The sequence below is a fragment of the Emydura macquarii genome, unplaced genomic scaffold (genome assembly GCF_026122565.2).
Source record: "Emydura macquarii macquarii isolate MOO-44397 ecotype Brisbane River unplaced genomic scaffold, CSIRO-AGI_Emac_v2 contig_450, whole genome shotgun sequence".
In the NCBI taxonomy this organism is placed as follows: domain Eukaryota; kingdom Metazoa; phylum Chordata; order Testudines; family Chelidae; genus Emydura; species Emydura macquarii.
The window spans coordinates 14,766,079-14,788,832 of NW_027130587.1; the positions used below are offsets into that span (position 1 = coordinate 14,766,079).

Sequence of the window (22,754 nt, forward strand, 5' to 3'; positions counted from 1 at the left end):
AATTCAATAATAATGATGTTCTGGGCTAATATTGCACCCACCTACAACCCTTATTCACGCAACAATCCATGGAGTGAACTCATCTGACTAAGAGTTGGAGGATAAGGCCCAGTGTTTGATATAAACACCTTGGCCTTTGACCTCTGAGTTCATGTACTGCAGAATATGATTACTATCTAATAAACGGGAACCACTGTCAAGTTATTATTATAATTATACATGAACAGCATAAGCAAACAAATGTTTGGAAAGTTCTGAGAAAGTCCAAGCTCTGTCACAGACTTGCTGTGTAACCTGGAGCAAGTCACTTACCTCTCTCTCTCCCAGTTTCTCCATCAGTAAAATGGGAATAATGAAATTTACATAGCTCCCAGAGGGGTTGTGAGAATTAATGAATATTGTAAAGTGCTTTGATGCTGAGAAGCATTATATAATGTCCTAGCTATACAAACAATTAAGGATTATGATTATGTAAATAATAAATATTACCATAAACATTTAAAACGCTTTAAAAAAATCAACACTACACTTTTATTTTATTTTTTGAGGGAAAAAGCTGCTTAATGTATAGGATCATGTAAATTATTTTCTCACTATTTGTATTAAATATTCCAGGGGTCATCTTTGGGGTTTTTTTTCTTAAATACACTCCATATCTTGCTCTGGGATGTGCACAAGCAGACTCTTACATTCCTTCAGAATCTCTGTGAAGCCAGTATGACCATCATGATGATAGATCCTTATGGCAGCATGGAGTCTCACTGATTTCACATTGCAGGATTATGGCCTACAAAATTATATATAAATATTACTTGGCAAGAATGTTAATAAGGACCAGTCCTGCCTTTCTTGCACACTTAAAATGCCACTTATTTCATTAGGGGGCTCAGTTATGCACAGATTGAAAGATTGGGCCCGCTCAAATAACCTATACCCAATCAATAGAATTAGAGATTTTTGGTGGAACACTTTTTGCTGTGAACAGAAATGGACCAATTCCAAAACCTCAGACTGAAATTCCAGATCTAGATCTAAACGCCATGTCTATAATGAGTCACCTTAAAACTCCAAATATGAAAAATTTAGAGGGCTGAAAGCAGAATCTGAATTTCCCCAAATTTCAGTTTATTCACATTCAGTATTTGGATTCTGCTCCTTACGACAGTAGGTTCAAGTTACAAACGTCAGTCTGAAACCAGATCTACCTCTAGCTAAGAGACAAATTCAGCATGATACTCTCTCATCCCCTCCTTTTTCCAGTCAGCAAAAACTGTCCCCATTGCTTATCTGCTTTTAAATGTTATAAAATTAATCCAAAGGTGACTTTTAATTAGAATGCAGAAATGTCTGTGCCAGGCAGCAACCAAGGTGTGTGTCATGGGTTTGTTGCTTTACTCCATGATCCAATATTATTTCCCCTGAAGCAGAAGCGTTCAGTGCAGCCAGTTGTCCTACAGAGGGCAGAGGAATATCATTAATTACCATTTCCTTCAGCAGCTAGGCAGAGTATTTATTGCTCAGCTAACAACTTCAAATGGGGGCTCTGGAAAACCCTGTAAGACACCATTATGAGGAAAGACTAAAACCCCCAAATCCAATGTTACTAAGATGAGCTCTCAAAACAGTTCCCAGAAATAGTCTCCCTGTAAAGTATTGTGGTTATATTGTATACAAAGAACAGCATATACAATTAAAATTGTATTATAGTTATATTACATGTAAAACCTTTAATTCAAATGCCCATGTTTATTATATATCAAACTCCTGGATTTTATACAATGTAGGATTTAAATGCTTTTTTTCAGCTTTTGTGGGGGGGTAGGGAGGGGAATAGAAAAACATAAGGATGTAAATTTTGTTTTGCAAATTACATTTTGCAGCTCTGAAAAGGTGGCTATAAAACTCTACATTGTATATTTCTTGTATTTGCTTTTGCTGCAACAACACACAATTAGGGATCCTTACCGTATTGGTTCTTAAAACATGATATTATAAAACTGTGGACACACACAGTTTGTCTCCGGTGGCTTGTTGGTTTGGATTTTTTATTTTATTTTATTTTTTTAGGTGGAACAAGCATTTTGGCTTTAGAATACAAGCCCATATTATTAAGTAAGGGAGGAGCATGCATACATTTAATATTAAAATAACAAATATGTATATAATCTATCAAAAATTAAATAGCAGAAATAGGTACTTATACATACTCAGCCATCCAAGGATCTACTGCCAACATACCCATGCATAACCGCATTTCCAAACCCACAGATAGTACCAAGTGCAGGATGGATGTTCGCTGCCCTAGCTCACAAATACAAAATACTTCTCTCTGAAAAGAGAGAGGGGCTTTTAGTGATGGTTACATTATAAAATGCTTCCAATCTATTATTTAATCCATGGTGAACTAATCATGAGCCAAATTCTGTTTAATTTACACTATTCCCATTGGGTGAAATCCAGGTCCCATTGAAGTCAATGGGATTTTTGTCATTGACTTCCAGGGGGCCAGACTTTCATCCATTGAGATTAATAGGACTATTGTTCTGCACAAAGTCCCTGATCCAGCAAGGCATTTAAGATCATGTATAATTTCAAATATATGAGTAATCTTATTGAAGCCAACAGGCCTAATTCTCTGATGCTCTGCACCTTGTGCAACCATTTACACTAGAGCAAAGTGAGTGTGAAACATTACAAAATGAGAATGGTAGCTTTGCCCTCACTTTGCATTGGTATAAATGGCAGCGCAATGTACAGGACAACGGAGAATCAGACCCAATGGGACTATACACATCCTTAAAGTTATTCACGCGTTTGAGAACTGTGCTGGATTGGGGCCAAAATGTTCAGGGGCTAGCCCTTTAGAATCTTTGTTAAAAGTACCCTGTCAATATAAAACAAAACCAAACAAAAAATCCCTACTATTAAAAACACCATCGATTGTTAAAATATTTCAAAATCCAATTTCCTTCTTACTATTTATTCTGTTTCCTTTTTGCATTTCACTCAGCTTGGATAATTAAAACAGACAGAGACAGACTAGTCTGTTTCAGTTTCTGGATCACATCCCCTAAAACCATGCTGCTGCTGTTTAGATTCATAATCATGCAAGACAATGTTTGTATAATAAATAAATCATAATAAAAATATCTTTTCATTTAATTTTTAAGACAATCATGAAAGCATTTATATTCATATTAGGTATTGTAAAGCCTTCTTTCTGTTTGCAGACTGGAAACATGAATCCCTAAATAGTTAACATGGTTTCTTTAATATTTCCCTTTTAATGTTACTGTAGATCTACATGCTTATTTGCTAAAATAAAAATATTGATCTAAACGCATAACAGATGTACAAATGTGCTTTGGGAAGAATTACTATAAAAACATCATCTTCTCATTTTTCCCATTCATATTTTCCTGTCTTCCTATGACATATATATGTGGCTTTTTGGCATTAGGAAGACTCTCAGATTAGAGTCAGTCTTAGCAAATCTAGGAAAGCACGCATTTGGGTACTGTATAAATACATACAACCAATAATAATACGTTGCTTTTATTTTTAAGCATATTTTTAAAAATGAAAAAAAGCAAGGAATGCATATAGAAATAGAAAACAATCCAAGCATGTATACTAAACAATTTACCGATCATTCACTTAACATTTCAGTGTTCAATATCACTCAGCCTTCGTCTCTTACCTTTGTGAGATAGTAGGGTGGTTACAAGTTGGGCTGCAAACTGCATGCATCAGTCTATGGCAAAATTCCCATAGTTATCAATGGCAGCTACATGCATCAGGGTTGCATCCACTGAAGTAAATTGAATTGCATTATCCAGGGCAGAATTTGACTCATACATGGAAGGCAGTATACAGCCCTAAACATTTTTCAATGGAAAATGGCATTTTTTTCCCCAAAACAAAAATTTTTTTTTTTAGTTGAAATGGTTTTTTTTTAGAAGACAATTTTTTTGCATTTCAAAATGGTTTCCAGTGGCAACATTTTGCCACTGGGAAAGGGAGGGAGGAAAAATGGAGAGACGGATGAAGGGAAACCAAAAAATTGCGTTTTCAGATAAAAAAATTTTTTTTGAAAAAAAAAATTCAAAATTCACTGCAACAACCAATTCACATTTTTTCTCCAACTTTAGTAAGGACATTAAGGCAAGATTTATTAAATGATTTTTTTCATCTGTTTTTATTTGCTTGGGGAAGGATTATCAAAAATGCCTGAAAGAGCTACGAGCTCTCAGTGAAAATCCCACCCTTCCTGTATGTTCTTGAATTTACAATATATTTAATACATTTGAAATAGATCCATGTCAGGTTCAAAGATACTACTGATATACAGGAATTATAAGAACACAGAGAGGCCCTCTAAAGATTAAGAAAATAATTTATAGGAGAGAGTAAAGTATATTTTTGACCACTGACACACAGAGCTAAACACATGTATATTCTCTACAATTTCAGGGGAATGTAAGAATGCAATATTTATTTTCTATATATACAAAATACACTTGTCCAGGTTGGTTTTGATCTAGTATCAGATGCTTAGCCCTCTCCTGGAAGAGGCTCCAGTCCACAAAAATATTTAAGCATGTACTTACCTTTACGTATGAGTTGTCCCACAGAAATCAATCAGGCTATTCATCTGTTTAAATTGAAGCACATGCTTAAGTGCTTTGCTGGATTGGAGTCTTCGTGCCACACATGGAACATCCAATGACATCATGGCAGCTTTATGTGTCAATCAATGGCAATTCTCAACCCTTTATATTAGTGGTGAGAAAGGTATGAATCCAGCCTGCCTGAGGTATTTATCAGGTCCCACCCCCATATTCAGATTCAGCAGAGCTTTCATTTAAAAATAAATAAATCAAGAAGAAAGGAAGTTACTAGTTCTTATAGCTGCAAAGAAAACCTTGCAAACATTGAACCACGTGTAACCAATGCAGAACTATCTTCCTGAATCTGCAGACAGCCTGAAACAACACCGCTAAAGAAGTGAATCACCCCTTTCATCCCAATGGGGTCTTACCTATAGAGCCTGATGACAACATTCTAAGACACAGATTCTAATGTTTTAGGTGCACAACTGTGCAGCTATTTTGCAGTTAAGACAACCGTGTGACCCAAATCAGGTGATTATATGCACAAGTGGCAAAATGCAGAAAAATTGGTAGTCCTATACCCTGCCTTTTTTTTTCTTTCCTATTCAGCGATGCTGAATGCAACAGTGACTTTAGTAACTGAAAGTTCAGATACTATATAAGGGGCACCGTCTACCCTCAAACTTCTTAAAAGCTCCCATTTTCAGTCAGTGAAAGATCTACTGTGCCCCGAGGCCCTAACTTTGGAGACCCGGCCCACAGTTTATAATTAAAATTTGTATTTGACATTCTTAGCAAAATGCGTGACACCCCTGCCATGGATATTTTTTACAATTGGGTTTAAAGAAAAATGCAAGTGAGTATTTGTCCACAAAACACCACAGAAAGGAGAAAGCAAACAACGGGTGTTAATCATTGTAGACTGAAAGCCTTTTTTAAAATGACCACTTTCATTTTAGTTGGAGCTTTGTGAGCATTGTTGTGATAAGTAATTCTGGCTACCAAAATACAGTGACTGAGTGATGATGTACAAGTAAACAGAAGACTTTTTCAAACTGATTCCTCTCGTTCCCAGTACATTTAATTTCACCAGCGATGTAAACCTTTGATACTTTGTTCTCTCACTTGAACCGCATTGTCTAGGTGAAGAAATGGGCATGCCTTTGGTAAGCTTAAATATATGTGAAGTCTTATACTAGGCTGTTTACAAGGCTGAACACGGAAAGGGAAACCTCAGTTTCTTATAAATACTACTATTAAAGCAACTGAGGCCTAATTCAATAATTTCTGATCAGGGAAAAATCCCAGTAGAGCCAATGGGATTTTTGCCTTAGTAAAGATCGCAGTTTTGGACCCTTCAATGAATGGTAAAAGTATGTAAATCACCACTCATATTCTTAAATTGTATTTATTTATAGATTTGTATTGTGCACCCATCACTCAGTATCTGGGCACACATACATATATTAAAATAATATACATAATTTATCTACAAATCATAATTTAGGTACATTTTCACCCTAGGATACAGATCTTTACAAATCCCCCCATCACTCCCTCAAGCATAGGCCTGAGTAAATAGATCATGGAAATCATGAACAAAAAAGGAAGTTGCTACTGACATCAATGGGAGTTTCCAGTAATGCTAATGAAATAGAATATGGTCCACAATTTGTGACAAAAGAAGAGTTGTTTGAATGCTGGAGACTCTCAGTAGTTTTAGGCTCATTTTGATTAGTCAATAGAAACATCTTGTTAAATTAACATCGCTTTACTATAAATAGTGCACTTATTGTTTTCACACACTCTTTTCCCTAGTAAATAATATATGGCTGTAAAGGATTTGCAGAAGTCCTTAGTCTTACGCATTCAAATGCTGAACAATCCTTACTTTGCCATAAAATAAAGGCTACAGATTGCTCTCGATTTGTGTGTCAAACTCCAACGTGTGCCCGTGGAAGTTTGGTGCACAGATCTAGGCCTGGACACGGTCCTGTGTCATCAATCTACATTTTCTGCTGCAACACACCGGCACCCCTGGGAGGCCATCAGAACCGATAATGGCTGAGCAAGAAGAGATCAAAAGAGGATATTTTTTTAAAACAGGCTTGAAAATCCAGTGTGTGTGTCTTTGCACACATGTAATGTGTGTGTTTTTATATATATAAAACACATACATACACACACACACACACAAACATATATACTCACAGGACCTTATCCTGCGAACTCTTACTCAGGAGTACTACCCTTCAATAGAGTTGCTCATGAGCTTATAGAGGGTCCAATATCCCAACAATTTCAATAGGAGTTTTGACTTTTCAAGCAATGCAGGATTAGGTCCTTCCTAAGTATCTACCTTGTTAATCAGAGTCTAGAACTCTAGGACTCCACTTTGCAGAGGGCGGAGCACTGTGGTTCCAATTCAACGAAGCACGTAGGTGTGTGCTTAACTTTACACACGGGACTAGTCACGTGCTTAAAGTTAAGCATGTGCTTAAGTGCTTTGATGGATCAGAGCCAGAGTTCTCATAATCTTCTGGACAGTGCCCTTAGTCCTTAGTCAGGCAAAATTCCTGCTGATTTGAGTGGGATCCTTTGTCTGAAATAAGGACTGCAGGATTGGGTCCAGTAGACACAGGCTTTCCTTTGGCCTAGTATGATCTAAATCTGAGTTACATCACATTTCTACCCGTGTGATACATAAATAAACACTTAATACACTGTACAAGTAACTCACCGCAAGAAAGAAAAAGGGGGGAAAAAACATCTGGCACAATTTCTACAGATTATGCCTGTTTGGTGAAATTTGTCATATACCATAACTGACTCAACAATAAAACAGCAGTGCAGACCAGCCCCCAATAGCAAATGATAGTATATATAAAGATCATCAGTCTAGTTAAATCAAAATATGTAATGAAGAGCTCTCCGGTGATTTCTTTATATAAATAAAAAATGGAGCAAAATATTGGAAGCACCTGATATAAAAAATAAAGCAGGTAAAGAAATGAGTTACACACAGAGCCCATGAGTTTAAGAAGTCTCCCCTGCATTTAATAAAGCATGATTTTTTTTAAAAAGAACACTAACAGATTCCTTGCAGATAGTTTATATTTTTATCTTATTATATAAGACATTCTGTGTTTAAATTGAAGTATTGCTTAAACTAAATGCCCCCTCTGCTGGATCTATAAGCCTCATGTGTGTCAAAATGTGAAACCACCAATGAAAATTACATACCATACAATTTTAAAGCATTCTGATTTTTTCCCCTCACTACAAAGAGAGAAATAATCAAGACTAAAAAGCTGTGTCTGTACGTAAGACCAAAATTCCTGGGTCTACTTAAAACAAAAGAGAAACAGCCAAACTCAGGGATGGAGAATATACGTAATTCCACTCCCATCTCCCTATTAAATGAGCACTTGGAACTTCTTTTAATTATGTAACTTTTCAAACCTAGACCCAATCTTGTACTCTTTATCTCAGTCTGCAGTCATAAGGCAAAAATATCATTGATGCCTGAATAATGTAATAATTCACAACTGAAATATTATATCAGTAACTTTCAAAATTTTAGGGGTAGTGGGTCTCAGGACTATATGTATCTAGTACAACTTCAAATGTACCAAATGCTATAAAACAATGGACTTTATATCAGCTCTGAAAAAATTACTGTCATTTCTTGCTGTACATTCTGTTTATGTTATCTTTCAGACCACCAAATTAGAAATCAGGATTACCTATGGAAAATAAATTGAGCTAAAAATGGATCAATCCTAAACCACATATTTACAGGTTTTTGACATATTCACAATACAGTGTTGTATATGCATAAAAATGAACATTTTGGACACATTTTGTTTTACCATAGACCTAGAATGAGCTAATATATTTAACAATTAGATTAGTTTCCAATTCTGTAATTTAATTGATAGATGAACATATTTTTGCACTGTATCAATTAAGTCTGCAGATGCAAAGAGAGGATGAAACTACAGATAACATCTATCTTCATTGGCAACAGGGTTTAGACTTCTATCAAAGCAAAATAGATACACAATACGAGAATAGTGGATGTTTCTTTTCAGGGATATTTTACTCAAGAGATTCCATTTAAAATGATTTAAAACATCAAATGAAACACAACTTATCTAAACATCAGATTTTCTAATTTTATTAAAAACTCACAAATTTTATCCAACATGTTTTCTTTCATACAGTGAATGGTCTAATATGCACTGGAGGTCACACAAGCTTAGGTTTATTAGAACAATAAAAGACATATGAGAAATTTAATATATAAAGAAAAACGTAGCAGCTGTTGACTGCATATTTGACCATAAAATTTAAATATTTTGGACTTTTCTTTTAAAGACACAAAAATAAAACCTGTGTGGGTCTATATAAGTCATATTAACAATTCCATGAATGTTCAACAGGACTAAAAATTAGCAAAGATGTTTGTTTGTTTAACCTTGTAACACTTCATTAAAAAAAACACTTTCTCAGGTTGCTGGTGCAAAGCACCTTACAGTATTTGTGCTATATAATTACTTTATTTGGCAACTGTCTGGTTTTCATGGGTTTTTTTTTTCTTTGCCTTCTGTAAACAACACCTTTTACAACTAGCACAGTGAACCACAAGCCCTGCAATCTGTCATATAACATCTACAGAAAAGAAAGTGATATATTTTGGTTGGTTGCTCAAAATATTTTGCTTTTGAACAAGAGGTTCTAAAACAGGATTTATTAGTAAAACACTGAACTCCTGAATTTAACATCATACGTAAACAGTTGACTGTTTTTAGTTCAATAGAGTCTTTTGTTTAGGTTGGTTTTTTTTTGTTTGTTTTCGTTTTTTTGTGAAGGTAGAATACTTTTTTTTTTATTTGTTTGTTTCAAGTCATGTTAGTTAGAGGTCTGGTTGGTGACCTTTGTTATTATGAGGATTTTTTGTGTGTGTAGCTTTGTGAAGGTAGAAGAGTTGATGCTGAGGGCTTACATTTAGTATTTGTTATTTTGGCAAAATAATTAAAAACCAAAAAGTCCCACCTGGTACTCAGCAGGCTCGCATTTCTGAAGCTAAAAAGAGTTTGTTGTTGTTGAACTTTCTGAGAGACAAAATTAACAAACCAATTCCTAATGCCAGAACCATCCTTAACCAGGAATACTAGAGTTCTTGAAGCTTCCCCCTCCCTTTCCTTGACCTTTCTTTTGTTCTTTTTTGTTTTGTTTTGTTTGTTTTTTAAATGAAAAGTTTCTAAGGATTGTGGCTCTTAGGGTGACATCCAACAGGGTATTCAACTTATGCCATCCTATAGCATGGCAGCACGCTACTGTACAGCTTCACCAGTTTCTTTTCAATGGTACCAAAAATGTCCCTTTTTTGTTTGTTTGTTTGTTTGTTTGTTACAACCCTATTATGAAGATTGTCCCGGTCTATAGCAAAACTTGCCTTGGAGGGATTTGGATTCAGTTCATTCCCAAGATAAAATTGTCTTAGGGCAAGAGAGATGTTATATTTATTCATTTCTGTACACCATAACATAAGCAGACTAGAAGATCATCACTTACTTAGACCCAGTTTGTTTTAAAGCTACCACACAGCTGCTTCATTCATTTCTGGTGGATGTGACAAGTGATTGCCATAATTAGCACCACCGTTGACGGATATTGAAGAAAACGGAGGACTTGGACCAAAAACTTCTGCAGACATGGAGTGCAAAGAGCCTGGCAGGTTGGGCTCAGGGCTGGGTGAGTCTCCAGGTGGATGTGACATTATGTCAGCGAAGCGCTGAGCCTCACTGGAAGGGTGGTGTCCGGGTAATGGGTGATCCATTCCACCCAGAGGAGTTCCTGGTGGCCCAGAAGAGGGCACAAAGGGGAGATCGACTGGTGTCTGAGCTTGAGATGAAGGGGGTCCTTGAGGGAAGAAATCATAATTGCTTCCAGGCCCATAATACTCGCTCTGATAATCTACCAGACAAAAAAAGAGAGAGAGGGAGAATAATGCAAAGTGACCACGCATAAAAGAATAACAGAACTAGAGCAATTCACCAGAGACATCCTAAAGGCAAACTAGGTGCGTTAAACTGGTCCAAAGCTAACTAAAATCAACGTGACGCTTGCCATTGAGCTCCTTAGGCTTTGGGTGAGGCCCTCAATTAGGCACTTGAAGAAGGCCCAATGGCCAGATGCTCAGAAGAGCTCAGCACCGGTGTAAATACCTCGCTAAAGTCACCTGATTTACCAAAGTGCTGGGCACCCAGTAGCACTTACTTTCACCAATCAGGCCACTTCAATAAGGTGCCTATAGAGCTGCTAAACACATTCAGTTCCCCAGGGCCCAACGTGCTAGGTGCTGTACAACCATAAACAAACAGAAAAAGTACCTCACCCTCTCCAAAGAGCTTGCAATAAGAAAAGGAATTTGGTGGGGTTTTTTTAAAGAACACTGGTATTAAGTACTTTGCCCAAGCAATGATCTGCTTGATTTTTTCAAATTATGGGAAGTCTGCAAAGGAATTCCAACCTTCTTTCTCCAAAAAAGTAGCCATTTCAATAAAACATAAAGAAAAATAAATGCACTGAATTTAAAAGCCAATGCTGCTTAGCTGATGAGATATGATGTCTGCATCTTAGTCCATTGGAAAGACTTGGTTTAAATTGTTTTAGCAGGAGGGACCGATCCCTGTTGATCATGGATCCCTCTAGCCCAGAGAACACAGATAGCACCTTTCCTAAATGCCTGTCACTTGACTTATCTACTGAAATGTCCCACGGCTCTGGTCCCAATGGAGCTTTCACACCACCTCCAATTACTCTGGCCGAGGAATGCAGGGAAAGCTTCGGCCATTTAAAAAAAAAGACAGGGGAAAGGGGAAAAGAGGAGCAGTCTAACTGACAGCGAAATCAAACAGCTGGCTATTGGTTTGCAAGGTTTCTGAAAACAACCGTGACCGACAGATTCTGCTGTTTTATGCCCGCTCCCTATTCTCACTCTAGGAAAATGCAACGGATAAAAGGGCCGAACTGACAACAGGATGCGGCCACACTGCACTTGATCGCATGCTTCATCTCGGGGCCCTCCTCTTCCCTTCCCCGCCCCCAGTCCGCTTTTGCAAGGCTCCGGTGTCTGTTTACTCCTCCGGCGCCGCGTCGCTCACTCACTCCAGCCGGAGGGCAGCGCTGTCCGCAGGTTAGTGTAGACACCTTCTCTTTCCTTTCTCTGTCTCCGACGGACCCCAGAAGGAGTCAAGGACCAGCCAAGAGCAGGACCAGAGAGGCAGCCTTTCCCTTACTTGGTCGGTAATCAGTTGGTTTTACAATCAGTCCCGTCTCTCGTATTTACAGGATCCGGGAAATGGGGCCTTTCCCGGCCGGAAATATGGCAGTGTTTGCGCTGCCCCCACGACCTGCAGCACAATCAAACAAGCCCTGCCCCGCCCTCCAAAAACCCCAGCAAACGTTGCAAGGAGAGTTCAGCTCGGCTTTGGAAAGCCACGAGTGGCAGAGATTCAGGCGGGTGCTAAATGACGGAGCCGAGATCTCTGGAGATGGAACGGGCCTGAGGGAAAGAAACCTCCCACAAGAATAATCTCCGAAGAGAGAAACTCCCTGCCCCCGGCACCGCTTCCTCCGGGAGCACGGCCCGTGCACCGGCGTGTTCAGCACAGCTCCTTCCCGCAGCGCGAATTCCCTCCCGCGGGCCGTGTGTCCCCTGCAGCGGGTCATTGCCGCCCTCACAGGAGCCCCGCAGCGGAGATCTGCCCGGCAGGGTCCCCCGCTCCTCCCCACGCCCTGAAATCCCGCCTGGGGCGCGGAGAGGGGGAAACCTTCGCTCTCGGTGCTGCGTGGGCGCTGGGGTTTGCGTGGGAGCGTCCCCGCGGGTAACTCGCGGTGCTTTGCTGCGGGGGGGCTGTGATTGTGCTGCATGATCCCCCCCCCCTGTGCTGATGAGAAATGTCTCCCCCTTCGCGTGTCCGGGCCGGGCCGGCGCGGGGGGAACTTGGCCTGGCCTCAGTTTCCCCTCACCGGGGGTGGGGTGGGGGGAGTTGTTCTGGTTTCTAGCCCGCTGGCCGGCGCGATTACCCACCTCCGTAGAAAGAGAAGGGCCCGTTGGGGATGAGCTCGCCGGGCTCCAGCCGGTCCACCAGCGGTCTCATCCTGCGGGGGCTGCGGAAGAAGGCGTGCCGGCGGGCGCCCAGCGCGCTCAGCTGCTTCATGCGCCTCTCCTTGGAGCGCCGGTTCTGGAACCACACCTGGCCCCGGCCGCGGGGGGGAGAGACCGGAGATGAGGAGCTGCCGCCCGGGGACCGGCGCATCCTGCCCCCGCCCCGACCCTCCAGCCCCAGGAAACCCGGCCGGCAACCCTGTTCGGCCGCGTCTACACAGGGTCGTGCGCGGACACGCACCGCACCCCAGGCGCCACACATCCCCCCGCAGGAAGGTTTACACACGCACACACACACACACACACCCCGCGCCTGAAAGCCGGAGCAGAGGCACACGTTTGTATTTCCCCTTTCTGTCCACCTTCCTTTCTGCCGGCAGGCATAGCTCGGCCCCGGCCTGTCCCCTGTCCCCCCCCCGGTGCAGAGAGAAGGCCCCTCCGCAGCGCCCGTGGGCAGGCGAGGTGACTGATGAACTGCGAAGTGTGTGAACCCGTCTGGGCCCCGGGGACGGACCGTGTATCACGGGGGCAGGCCCGAGACAGCCCAGGGGTTAGGTGCTTTCGGGCCTCCACCCCCTGGGAAAGCCTGATCTTCTCCTACTTGAATTTTCACCACCCCAGCTACACTGTCCTGAGCCCGGCGCCGGATTTGTAAGAGCACAGGCTGGAGAGGGGGTTCAGCCCGGGCACCCAACACCCGCCGTGCGGGGCAGGTCAGATGGGGACGGCTTTTGTTCTCAAAATAAATACAGGAGAGCACAGACAAATGACTGGAGAGACACACACAGCAATCCCCCCGAAATAACCCCACGGAGTAATTTCAACAAGCGCTGGGAAAGATTAAAAAAAAAATACCAAAAAACTTTGGGCGCTGGAGACGGATCTAAGAATGTCTTGGAGACGCTTTAAATAAAGAGTTGTGCTTTTCTTTTAAACCAACACAAAGCAAAGTCCTCGGCGCCTCAACTCCCTGAGTCACTAATTAACTTCAGGGCTGTCGCATACTGGGGCTAAAGGGGAGCAAAACCCCGCTCAAGGAAAACAAAAGCGGGTGTTATTTTTCTTTTAAGGGGAAAAAAGACGATACCGACGATTTTTCTACCACATATAATAGGGCCCGATCCTGTAACTTTTATTCGGGCAAAACTCTCCCTGAAGATCAGGTTCAAACTAAGTGGCTGTTGTTCCAGTTTGAACTACATGGCAGACATTTTTACCATTAACAATTTGCACAAACACACTCATATGTATACACAGAGAGAGAGAGACACATATATACACATTATATTTACACACACACAATTAAATGTAGATAGATAGATGTATACATTGTGTGTGTGTATATATCTCATTGTGTGAATAACACACATACACTCTATTACGCATACAGAGTGTATGTGTGTAATCACACAATGATATATATCTATATTGTGCACAGAGTGTATGTGTGAATTCACACAATGATATACACACACACACACACAATGTACACATCTACACCCTTTATTCTTATCCATGCAGATATGTACTTTTACAAACATGCTAAGAACACAGACACACAAACACGCCCAGCTGGCTCTCTCTCTCTCTCTGTCTACACACATATATTGGTGTGTTATAGATCCAAATTGTCCAGTCGGTGTCGAATTGAACATTTCAGATCAGTCCCTCCGTTCTGTGCTTACAGCACTTCAGCTGCAGGTCAAGAATGATTGAGTTAATTCTTATTACCCTGACAAGATTACTCCTAATTATCCTCACACTGAGACTCTCCAATCTAACCTCGCCTTAATGGTCCTTTAACCCCCCATTACCCCCAGCGCTGCGGGTTTATAAACCTTTTCATAATTCCGGCGCATTGTCATTCTTATTTACCCATTAACCCCTCACATGTATGGTTATTAATTTCTAGACCAGTCGCAGCTTCTTTAGCACTTCCTCCACGGAGCGGGCTGCCTTGTTTAAAGTCAAGTCTGCGCGGGAGGTTAGGAGCCCAATCTCGGCACTCTTCGCTCCGGCAAAACTCCCCGTGCGGGCTGCGGGAGTCTCAGGCCGGCGCAGGCTGGAGGATTTCACCCGCAGTGTGCACGGGTCAGTGCAGGCCCAGGCGCGGACGGGCCGGGCTGTTCCTGGCAGCGGGGACATTTCTCTTGGGGGTTGGGGTGTTTTTTTTAGCCTGTTCGCTTACAATGGCACCCTGGAAAGTGTAGGTTTGTTGAAAATCTGAGCACTAAGAACGCTTTGAATAGGCCAGGGCTTTCCTCCACTGGTTCACCTTAAAACCAGCCGGGCACCCTCTAGTCTGGACGGGATTCTTCGCTCTGCACAAGCGGTGTCAATGTTATGATGTATGCCTACAACTCCCTTTCCCTTTTCACTTCTACCTGGGCCCTTCCCTCGGAGCTGGCTGTACCGTTTCTTTTCTCTCTTCTCCTGCAGAAAGCCTTCCTCTAGGGCTTCCCCCGTTGTATAGATTTATGCCTTTCCCTGCACATCTGTTGCTCCTTTTCGGAACCTGCTCAAGCTTGGTATGTTTCCTGAATATTCAGGAGCCAAAGGAAAGGTGGCTACAAAATGCCTGCAAGGTTTTAAGTGCTGGGCTTTTAGCCTCCCAGGATCTCCCAGGGGGAAGTTCAGTCAGCAGCAGGCGCTGAGCACAGAAAGCAGCTGTTTATGTACTTGAGGGTCAACAAACCTGTCCTGCAATGCTACGGTTTGTATTTCGAAATGCCCAACTAGACCGCGGCTGTCCCTGGTTTTGGGAGGCGGGTGAGACTGACCAGCCAAGCAAACACACAAGCCTTTGCTCTCCCTTTGCCGTGGTTATGGGGGGTACAGCTAGCTCCCCCCAACTCTGCGGGGACAGAGCCAGATGCTCACCCCCCAGCCCTTTGCTCCAGGAGTGGATTTCAGTGGCCAGGTGCAGAGCAGGGACCGCCCAGGGCGAGCAGGACTATGGGAATCTTGCCCTCTGGAGGCCTGGAGGCTTTTCACTACCCAAGGAGACCCGTCTCTTTAACCCAATCCCCCTCTCTCCGCCGTGCTCTTCAATTGAGATGCTGCTCAGCTAGAAAGCGCCCGATCGCACGTTTTTAAACGGGCCGGCCTGTCTTTGGGGGAGTTATTTGGAGACCCCCACAGGGGGCCTGACTCAGAGCCTACGGGCGCCTCCCGGTGGGCTTTGGACGTGGCTCCTTGGAAAACCCTCCCCCAGACAAGCGATCCACACACACAAAGCGCCCCCGGCCCCCAAGGCAGCCGAGCCTGGGGCTGGGTTTTGGTACCTGTATGACTCGCATGTTGAGCCCGGTTTCCTGGGCCAGCTGTTCCCTGATGTGCCGGGTAGGTTTTGGGGTAGCTGCGAAGGCTGCTTTCAGTGTCTCTAGCTGTTTGGCTTTGATCGTGGTGCGGGGGCCCCTCCTCTTGGCCCCCAGGTTCTGATCATCATTTTCGTTGCTGCCAGTTTCCTTGTCTGACACGTTTGCGCTCTCAGAGTCTTTAGCGTCGTCTTGGGAAGGGTCTTGGGAATCCGGAGACAGACTGGGGTCACTGCCGGTTGTGGCTGGGCAAAAGGAAAGGGGGGGGGATCACACTCACATCGTCTGTGCTGAACATTTGCATTCACCCTAGCCCCACACACTGCACGCGCGGTAACACATTCGTGTGAAGGTGAGACAGCTTAACATGCAGCGCTCGATGTGCTAGGAAACCTCCCTCCCCCTGCCTGGAAAACCCCTCCGAGCAGTTCCCATCTCGAACCCCTCTTCCCTCCACCCGCCCCACAGCTCGGGAAAGTGTCTGCGTTTCTCTGATCTTTCCTAGGCCGCTTGCTCTGACTGGGAACTTGGATATCATAACGCACTCCCCACCAAAAATGAGCATGAATTTAAATGCAACATCCCTAGATTTTGAAGGCCAGAAGAGATCACTATCATCAACTCAGCTGACCTTGTCTAAAGCTTAAAAACCCCACATCTGGGCGTCAAAACTGCATTGTATTTATGAGCATTCGACTCATTTAAGATGAAATAAAAACAAAATACATTCCAACTTTTAAAACCCCCTTTCCCAGCTGCACATGTCTAATTGATCTGGAGTACAGCACTCCGATACTGTGCAAGGTCTCACATCTATTCCTCTGCCATTCTTTTACTTATATGGACTCCAAATGCAACAGTTGCAAAATTCCAGCCGGTACAATATACCGTGTGGCAGATTGCAAGTGGACACTCCAGTGGTCTAGAACTACAGGGTAAGAACATTTTCTGAAATAGCTCGCACTGTTCCTCACATACGGCTCCAGAATAGTTCTGGTCGGAATCAAAATTCATGCTCTGAAAATATTGCTCAGGGCATCAATCGCGTTCTCCTTAATCAGACGTGATAGGGAGCGTGTCGCTCATACCAGGATATGCCAGGCCTCGGAGACGGGTTATAAAATCAGAATGTAAAGGGGCAGACTTCACTCAGCCAAGATCCCACACCCAGGAGGGTCCCATGTTATCACAAATGGAAACGAAACCAACTAGACACAGTCCGAAAATGTGTGTATTTGGAATGCATTATCAGCCAAAGTCATTTCTGATGGTAAAAATGTGCCATTCCAAAATGAAACCAGTACATTACTACCGATCTTCTCTTTGCACTGTGTATGTGTTACGTGTCAGAGCCGCTGAGCACTGCCTGCCCCGTTTGCATCCAACTGACTGAGTTACCAATATACTTGCGAACAAGGAGGGATTCCTGCTCCCAATTCAGGTTCTAGAATACGATGTGAAAGTTGAGTTCGGGAGGCCTGGCCCGGCATCTTTACTTTGCCCAAAATATATAAATAAATAACGAGGGGGGAGAAAAAAGAAAGAAAAGAAAAGGAAAGCAATTTCGTAGCACTTCCCTTACACTAAGAGGAGTAAAAGAGAGGTCTGCTGGAGTCTTCAGCTTGATTAAAACACTATGCTGGGGACGTGTGTGTGTGTGCGTGTGTGCGTGCATACAGACACACACACACCACGAGTGCCAGACAGCCCTCTCTGCAGACCCAAGCGGTATTTGAAGCCTTTCGCAAGGCAGCTGGTCGCCCGGCAGGCGAGTGACGGTGGCAGAGATCTCCTCACCTGAGTGCAGGCTGTTCTCTTTGGCAGTATTGCTGTTATTTAGGTAATCTTCTTTGCAGACAAACTTGTTCTCGTCGATAATGTAGAGTTCCTCGCCGGTGGAGAGCTGTTTGTTACACATCATGCAAGTAAAGCAGTTCAAGTGGAACACCTTGCTCCTTGCCCTCCTGACCAAGTCGCTGGGGGAGATCCCCTGGGCACAGCCAGCACACTTGGTCCCAAAACACCTGGCAGGGAAGAGAGAAAGGGTGGAAGAACAGCAGGATCAGCACATCATATAGGTGTCCCGAAGAGCCCCCTGCACTAGCAGTATCACCACATTAAAATAGCGCCTAATACTTAAAAAAAAAATCAAGCCAATATTTGTATTAAGGGGGAAAGAAAGCAGAACAAAGGGTCACATTTTGTGAAAGCTCCTATCTCCTCTAAATAAAATATCCAGTCCCCCAAATCGCCTTCAAAGAATATTTAAAAAAAACATTTTTCCTATCAAAGTGCATTATTTAGCCATGCAGAAAAATGTCCCCCAGTCTATATATTATAGCTCTATAATAAATTATACGTTAAAAAGAAGTGATCTGGGGAGAGGATAAATTGCTGGAAGATTAATTAAAACACTGGAGCTGGGCTGTCGAGAGTTTCCCCTTTAAACCTTGACACATTGATTAACGACGCTCTAATAAACATTAAGCAGAATTTCTTACATGTTATTAATTTGTCCTGGGCCTTGTATTGTGTGCGCGCGTCCTGGAGGAAGGTGCTAGGAATATAAAGACGGGCACAGCCGCACACAGGAAGGCAAGGGGCTTGCATTTGATCGGCCACCACTTAAAATCTTCCCGGGGGGGGCGGGGAGAGAAAGACCCGGGTTCACATATTTTAGCCTGCTTATGCAGTATTATTAGCCTTTTGCAGTAGACCTTAGCTCCTGGTACGGGTGAAAAGGTAAGGTTTGTCTTGAAATAACCTATATTTCCATGCACTTGGAATAAATGTTGCCATTTGCCCTGCAGATCTGTTCACGAGTATTTCTATGCGTGGGACACTTTCCATTATTTGAAAAGCAGGGCTCTATAACGCTGACACTAGGGTTTAACCGAGCAGAGCAGAGATCCCCGAGCAATGGTATCCGGAGCTACGTTTTGCAGCATGGACATGACAAATATTTGCACTTGAAGCGGTTTGAGGACATGTTTTTAGGAAAGGAAAGCCGTCTGAGCCGAGCACCCCTGGGCAATGCGGATATGGCAGAGGGAAAAGACAAATGCAAAGGAGGAACCATCAGAGCCCTCGTGTGTCTGTATATTGAAATCAATACACACAAGTGAATCGTATTTACTGTAACAGACAAGGGACACAATAAGGCCAGAGGTTTGTGTGGGAGCCACGGACCAGGGAAAGACCAGGGGACAATTTACCCGGGGAAAACCCCAAGGCTAAGGAGGAGATTTTTGCAAGCGAAGGAGGTTTTGCGTGGATGGGCCCGGCTCCATCAATGGACTGTCCCGGGCAGGACTCGGGGAGCTGGCCGGCTGGTAGCGCTTCCCCCCTCCAGGCCCGGCGGTGCACAGCTCGGTGTTGAGGGGTGCTCTGCTCCCGGAGCAGCGGATCCTGGCCAGCAGGCAGGAGGAGGAAGGAGCCTGTGAAGTGTTTTTCTGCCAGGGACACAGGCCGGGATGTGGATTGTTACAGCTGCTGCGTCGGGGGTGGGGTAAGCGGGGGGTTTGTTTGTATACGGGCAGCTTCCTCTGGGAGAAAGACGTTTAGTATTCAAATCCAGTGATCGCATATTGACCAAAAACTCCAGCAAAGCCCACCGCAGCCAGAGGTAACGCTGCCCCACCCGCCCGGACTTCGCCTTGGCTAGCAGAGGGGTTATTTCCCGGTGAACGATCACTTCCCAACGCACCGGGCCTGCACACTGCCAGAGCAGGGCAGGGCTCAGTGACCGGGGAATGGCTGTTTCTACCGGACAGCGCCTGGCTTTTAAACACCACCAATAGTGCATGTCTCCTGGCAGAGAATTGAAGCAATAGCCCCCCCAGTGAGAAGGGGGGAGAGGGGATCATACTCTCCGAGCCGAGAGCTGCCTTTCCTCATCATCCACGTGAAATTCAGCCCAAGGGATTGGGATTTATTTTTTTTAAATCTCTCAAATATACACATATTTATTCGTGACATTAACTACCGGCCAAGATACCACACACCAGCTGGCTGAAGAAAATGGGGGGGTCAGGTTCTTGTGTCCTCGGAGAGCTCCAGATTTTAGGGACACGTTTTTAAGACTGGCACTAGCGAAGTCTGCATTTTATCCGGGCCTTTCAACTCCTGGCGAAACTCCCAGCGGTTTCAACAGGGCCAGGATTTCACCCCGGGACTGGGCTCGGAGGACAACGGAGAGATCATCGCTTCCCTGGTCTCCTTTCCAGGATAGCGGTGTAAACACCATCCCAAAGATTAGCGCACTGCCCTGCGTAAGTCCCAGGGAAATACTGCTCAGTACTTCGGGGCTACGCAATTCGGAGATTTATTTACAAGTTTGAAGGGAAAAGGACGAAGGCTGGGAGAGGATGTTTCAGTGGGGGGGGGGGGGAATAGTTCCCATTGTTTCTAGGATCACAGTACAAGGAGGGTCTGCTGATCCTTCTGTGTACTAGTTTGCAGGTAGACTAAACACTCCCCAAATAAACACCACCACCATCCCTGGGAAGCTGTACACTCTTCCGGGGGCGGAGGGGAAATGAAGTCTAAGACTGAATTCCCTCGGTCTTCCCAAGCTGAAGTTCCCGGGGGAGGTGAGCACCGGGCGGCCTTTGGTGGCGGCTTTACAGCAGGCAAATCTCTGCCTCGGCAGGGCTGGGATTACACTGGAGGCTGCCCATCTCCCCATCTCCCCGGAGGAAGAACCCGGCGCTATTCCTGCACTCTCACCGGCCCGCACCCTCGACATGGGCCCGGGCCCAGAGGGCCCTTTCCCTGCACTAGATCCAAGAAACCTCGGCGGGGTTTTGCCCTTGTTCTTTGGGGAAGGGAGCGGGGCGCACACACGGGCCGTTTCAGACGCGCACAGAAGTCACTCGTTCAAAGCCAACTTGGGAACTGAAGTGTCCGCTCGGCTCCGCGGCCGCGGGCGAGGATCAGAGAGAACCACTCCGCTCCCAGCGGCGCTGGCCGGCCGCCGAAGAGGTGCCCCCGGCCGCCTGCCTCCTCTCTGCCCTGCTCCGTCTGGCACCTTTCCCTCCGGCCAAGGCAAACTCATGCCCGCCCTCCGCACTGAGCGTGGCGCGGTGCAACACACCACAGGCCCTGCCCTCCCCCCCCACTTTGCACCCTCCCCAAGAGATCACCTTGAGGAGTGGAGCTGAAGGGTGTGTGTGTGTGTGTGTGTGTGTGTGTGTGTGTGTGTGTGTGTGTGTAAAAGGCCTGGGGAGAGGCCCGGCGATGGGGAATACAAAAACTAAAACTAAAAAAGCCTGGGTGCTATTAAAAAAGCAGAGAGGTTAAAAGGAGAATTGTAAAGCACGGCTCCCGGCGGGGGGGCCGGTACTTACCGAAAGAAGTCGTTTTTGCAGTAAAGCTTGCCTTCTCGGGAAAAGCATTTCTCTGTCAAATTGCATTTACATTCACAGCACTGAACACACTTCACATGCCAAGCCCTGTCCAGTACATTCAACAAAAACCGGTCCAAGATTGGCCTTTTGCAGCCGGCACAGTGCACCATTGTCTTTGGTTATTTTGAGAGTGGGGGGGGGGCAGGGGGGTTTGGCTCCCAGATGTCAAGCAAAAAACAAAAAACAAAAAATTAAAAATATTTTTCAAAAGCAGAGAACACCGCCGTAGGTTGTTTTTTGTTTTGTTTTGTTTTAAATGCCTTGGAGGAGGAAAGGGGGAAAACAAAGGGGGGGAGGGAGAAGATCTTCTTTCAAATGTCCTAGCCGGGCACACACCAAAAGGGCGAAGGGGGGGAAAAAAACCCCCAAAACCAAAAACCACCCGCAGCCCAGCCTGTCCAACACAACAGCAGAATCCCGGCCAACAAAAGACTCGTAAAAAACCCCACAACCAACAACGGCAAAGATCGACGCGCATAAAAAGGACAGTAATGACAAAAACAAAGGTGATGAGTTTTCTCAGGTCTGAGGTAGAGCAGTCAGGAGTCAAAGTGCATCTGCTTTTCCCAACGAGAAATCAAAAGGAGCAACAACAACAAAAAAAAATCAAATCAAATCATAAGCAAAAAGGAGCTTTGGGTGCTAACCTAGGACCATTGCCCTAATCTGGCATGGATGCGCCGCCCTGGCCGGGGGGAGGAGGGGGAAATGCTTGTTGTCATATAGAGCGAGCTATTTTCATACTAGCAATCAGCCCGATGGATCTCCTCTCGCTTGATGTTGCTACCGTCTTCTTGACACAAGTTCAAACGCCCCTTGGTATATTGCAGCAAGACAGTTTTACCTACCCCTGTTTATTTGTCTAGTCCACTAGTCAAAACTCCTAGCCTTGTCCAGGCAGAGACAACAGTGCATTGCATGCTTTTTGCGGTGCTGGCGGGTTAGTTATTGGGTTTGGTTTTGGTGGTTTTGTTTTAAAGTCTTCGGCGCGGCTATAGCCAAAAGGTTCCAGGCAGTGGCTGCGGGCGGCGGCGGAGGAAGACGAGGAGGATCTGCAGGGCCGGATTCTCGGGGTCTTTGGAAAGAGGAGCCCCCCTCTCTCGCGCCTGGCGTGTGCGTCTCGCTCCCTGCGCCTCTCCGCTCCCAGCTTGGCGATGGACTGCATGTTCCCGGCAGCACAGAAGCCAGTGCCTTATGCACCGATCTCCCACGTCACGGCCGGGGCTAGCCAATCAGC

General features: G+C 44.6%; 1 protein-coding gene across 3 annotated transcripts; it reads right to left on the reverse strand.

Annotated features, from left to right (window-relative positions):
- Window positions 1-1,119: 1,119 nt before the first annotated feature.
- Window positions 1,120-22,508, reverse strand: LHX1 (LIM homeobox 1). Of its 3 annotated transcripts, XR_010918004.1 has the most exons (7): window positions 21,458-22,508; window positions 17,907-18,133; window positions 16,077-16,354; window positions 12,715-12,880; window positions 10,194-10,595; window positions 3,701-3,811; window positions 1,429-1,451 (listed from the first exon to the last, which is right to left on the reverse strand). XR_010918004.1 is itself a non-coding variant. In XM_067538106.1 (6 exons), the coding sequence occupies exons 1-5, from the start codon at window positions 21,625-21,627 to the stop codon at window positions 10,216-10,218; spliced, it is 1,221 nt and encodes a 406-aa protein (XP_067394207.1). In that variant the 5' UTR covers window positions 21,628-22,508; the 3' UTR covers window positions 1,120-1,451; window positions 10,194-10,215. The 3 variants fall into 3 exon arrangements, 2 of the variants coding, with proteins under 2 accessions (XP_067394207.1, XP_067394206.1); XM_067538106.1 differs by lacking the exon at window positions 3,701-3,811 and having other exon boundaries at window positions 1,120-1,451; XM_067538105.1 differs by lacking the exons at window positions 1,429-1,451; window positions 3,701-3,811 and having other exon boundaries at window positions 6,015-10,595.
- Window positions 22,509-22,754: the final 246 nt, after the last annotated feature.

Coding starts and splice junctions, on each gene's coding strand:
- LHX1 (XM_067538106.1), bottom strand. CDS start 21,627: ATGGTGCACTGTGCCGGCTGCAAAAGGCCAATCTTGGACCGGTTTTTG. Junction 16,355..17,906: donor AGAGAACAGCCTGCACTCAG/GTGAGGAGATCT, acceptor CCTTTTGCCCAG/CCACAACCGGCAGTGACCCC. Junction 10,596..12,714: donor GCCCTTCTCTTTCTACGGAG/GTGGGTAATCGC, acceptor TTTGTCTGGTAG/ATTATCAGAGCGAGTATTAT.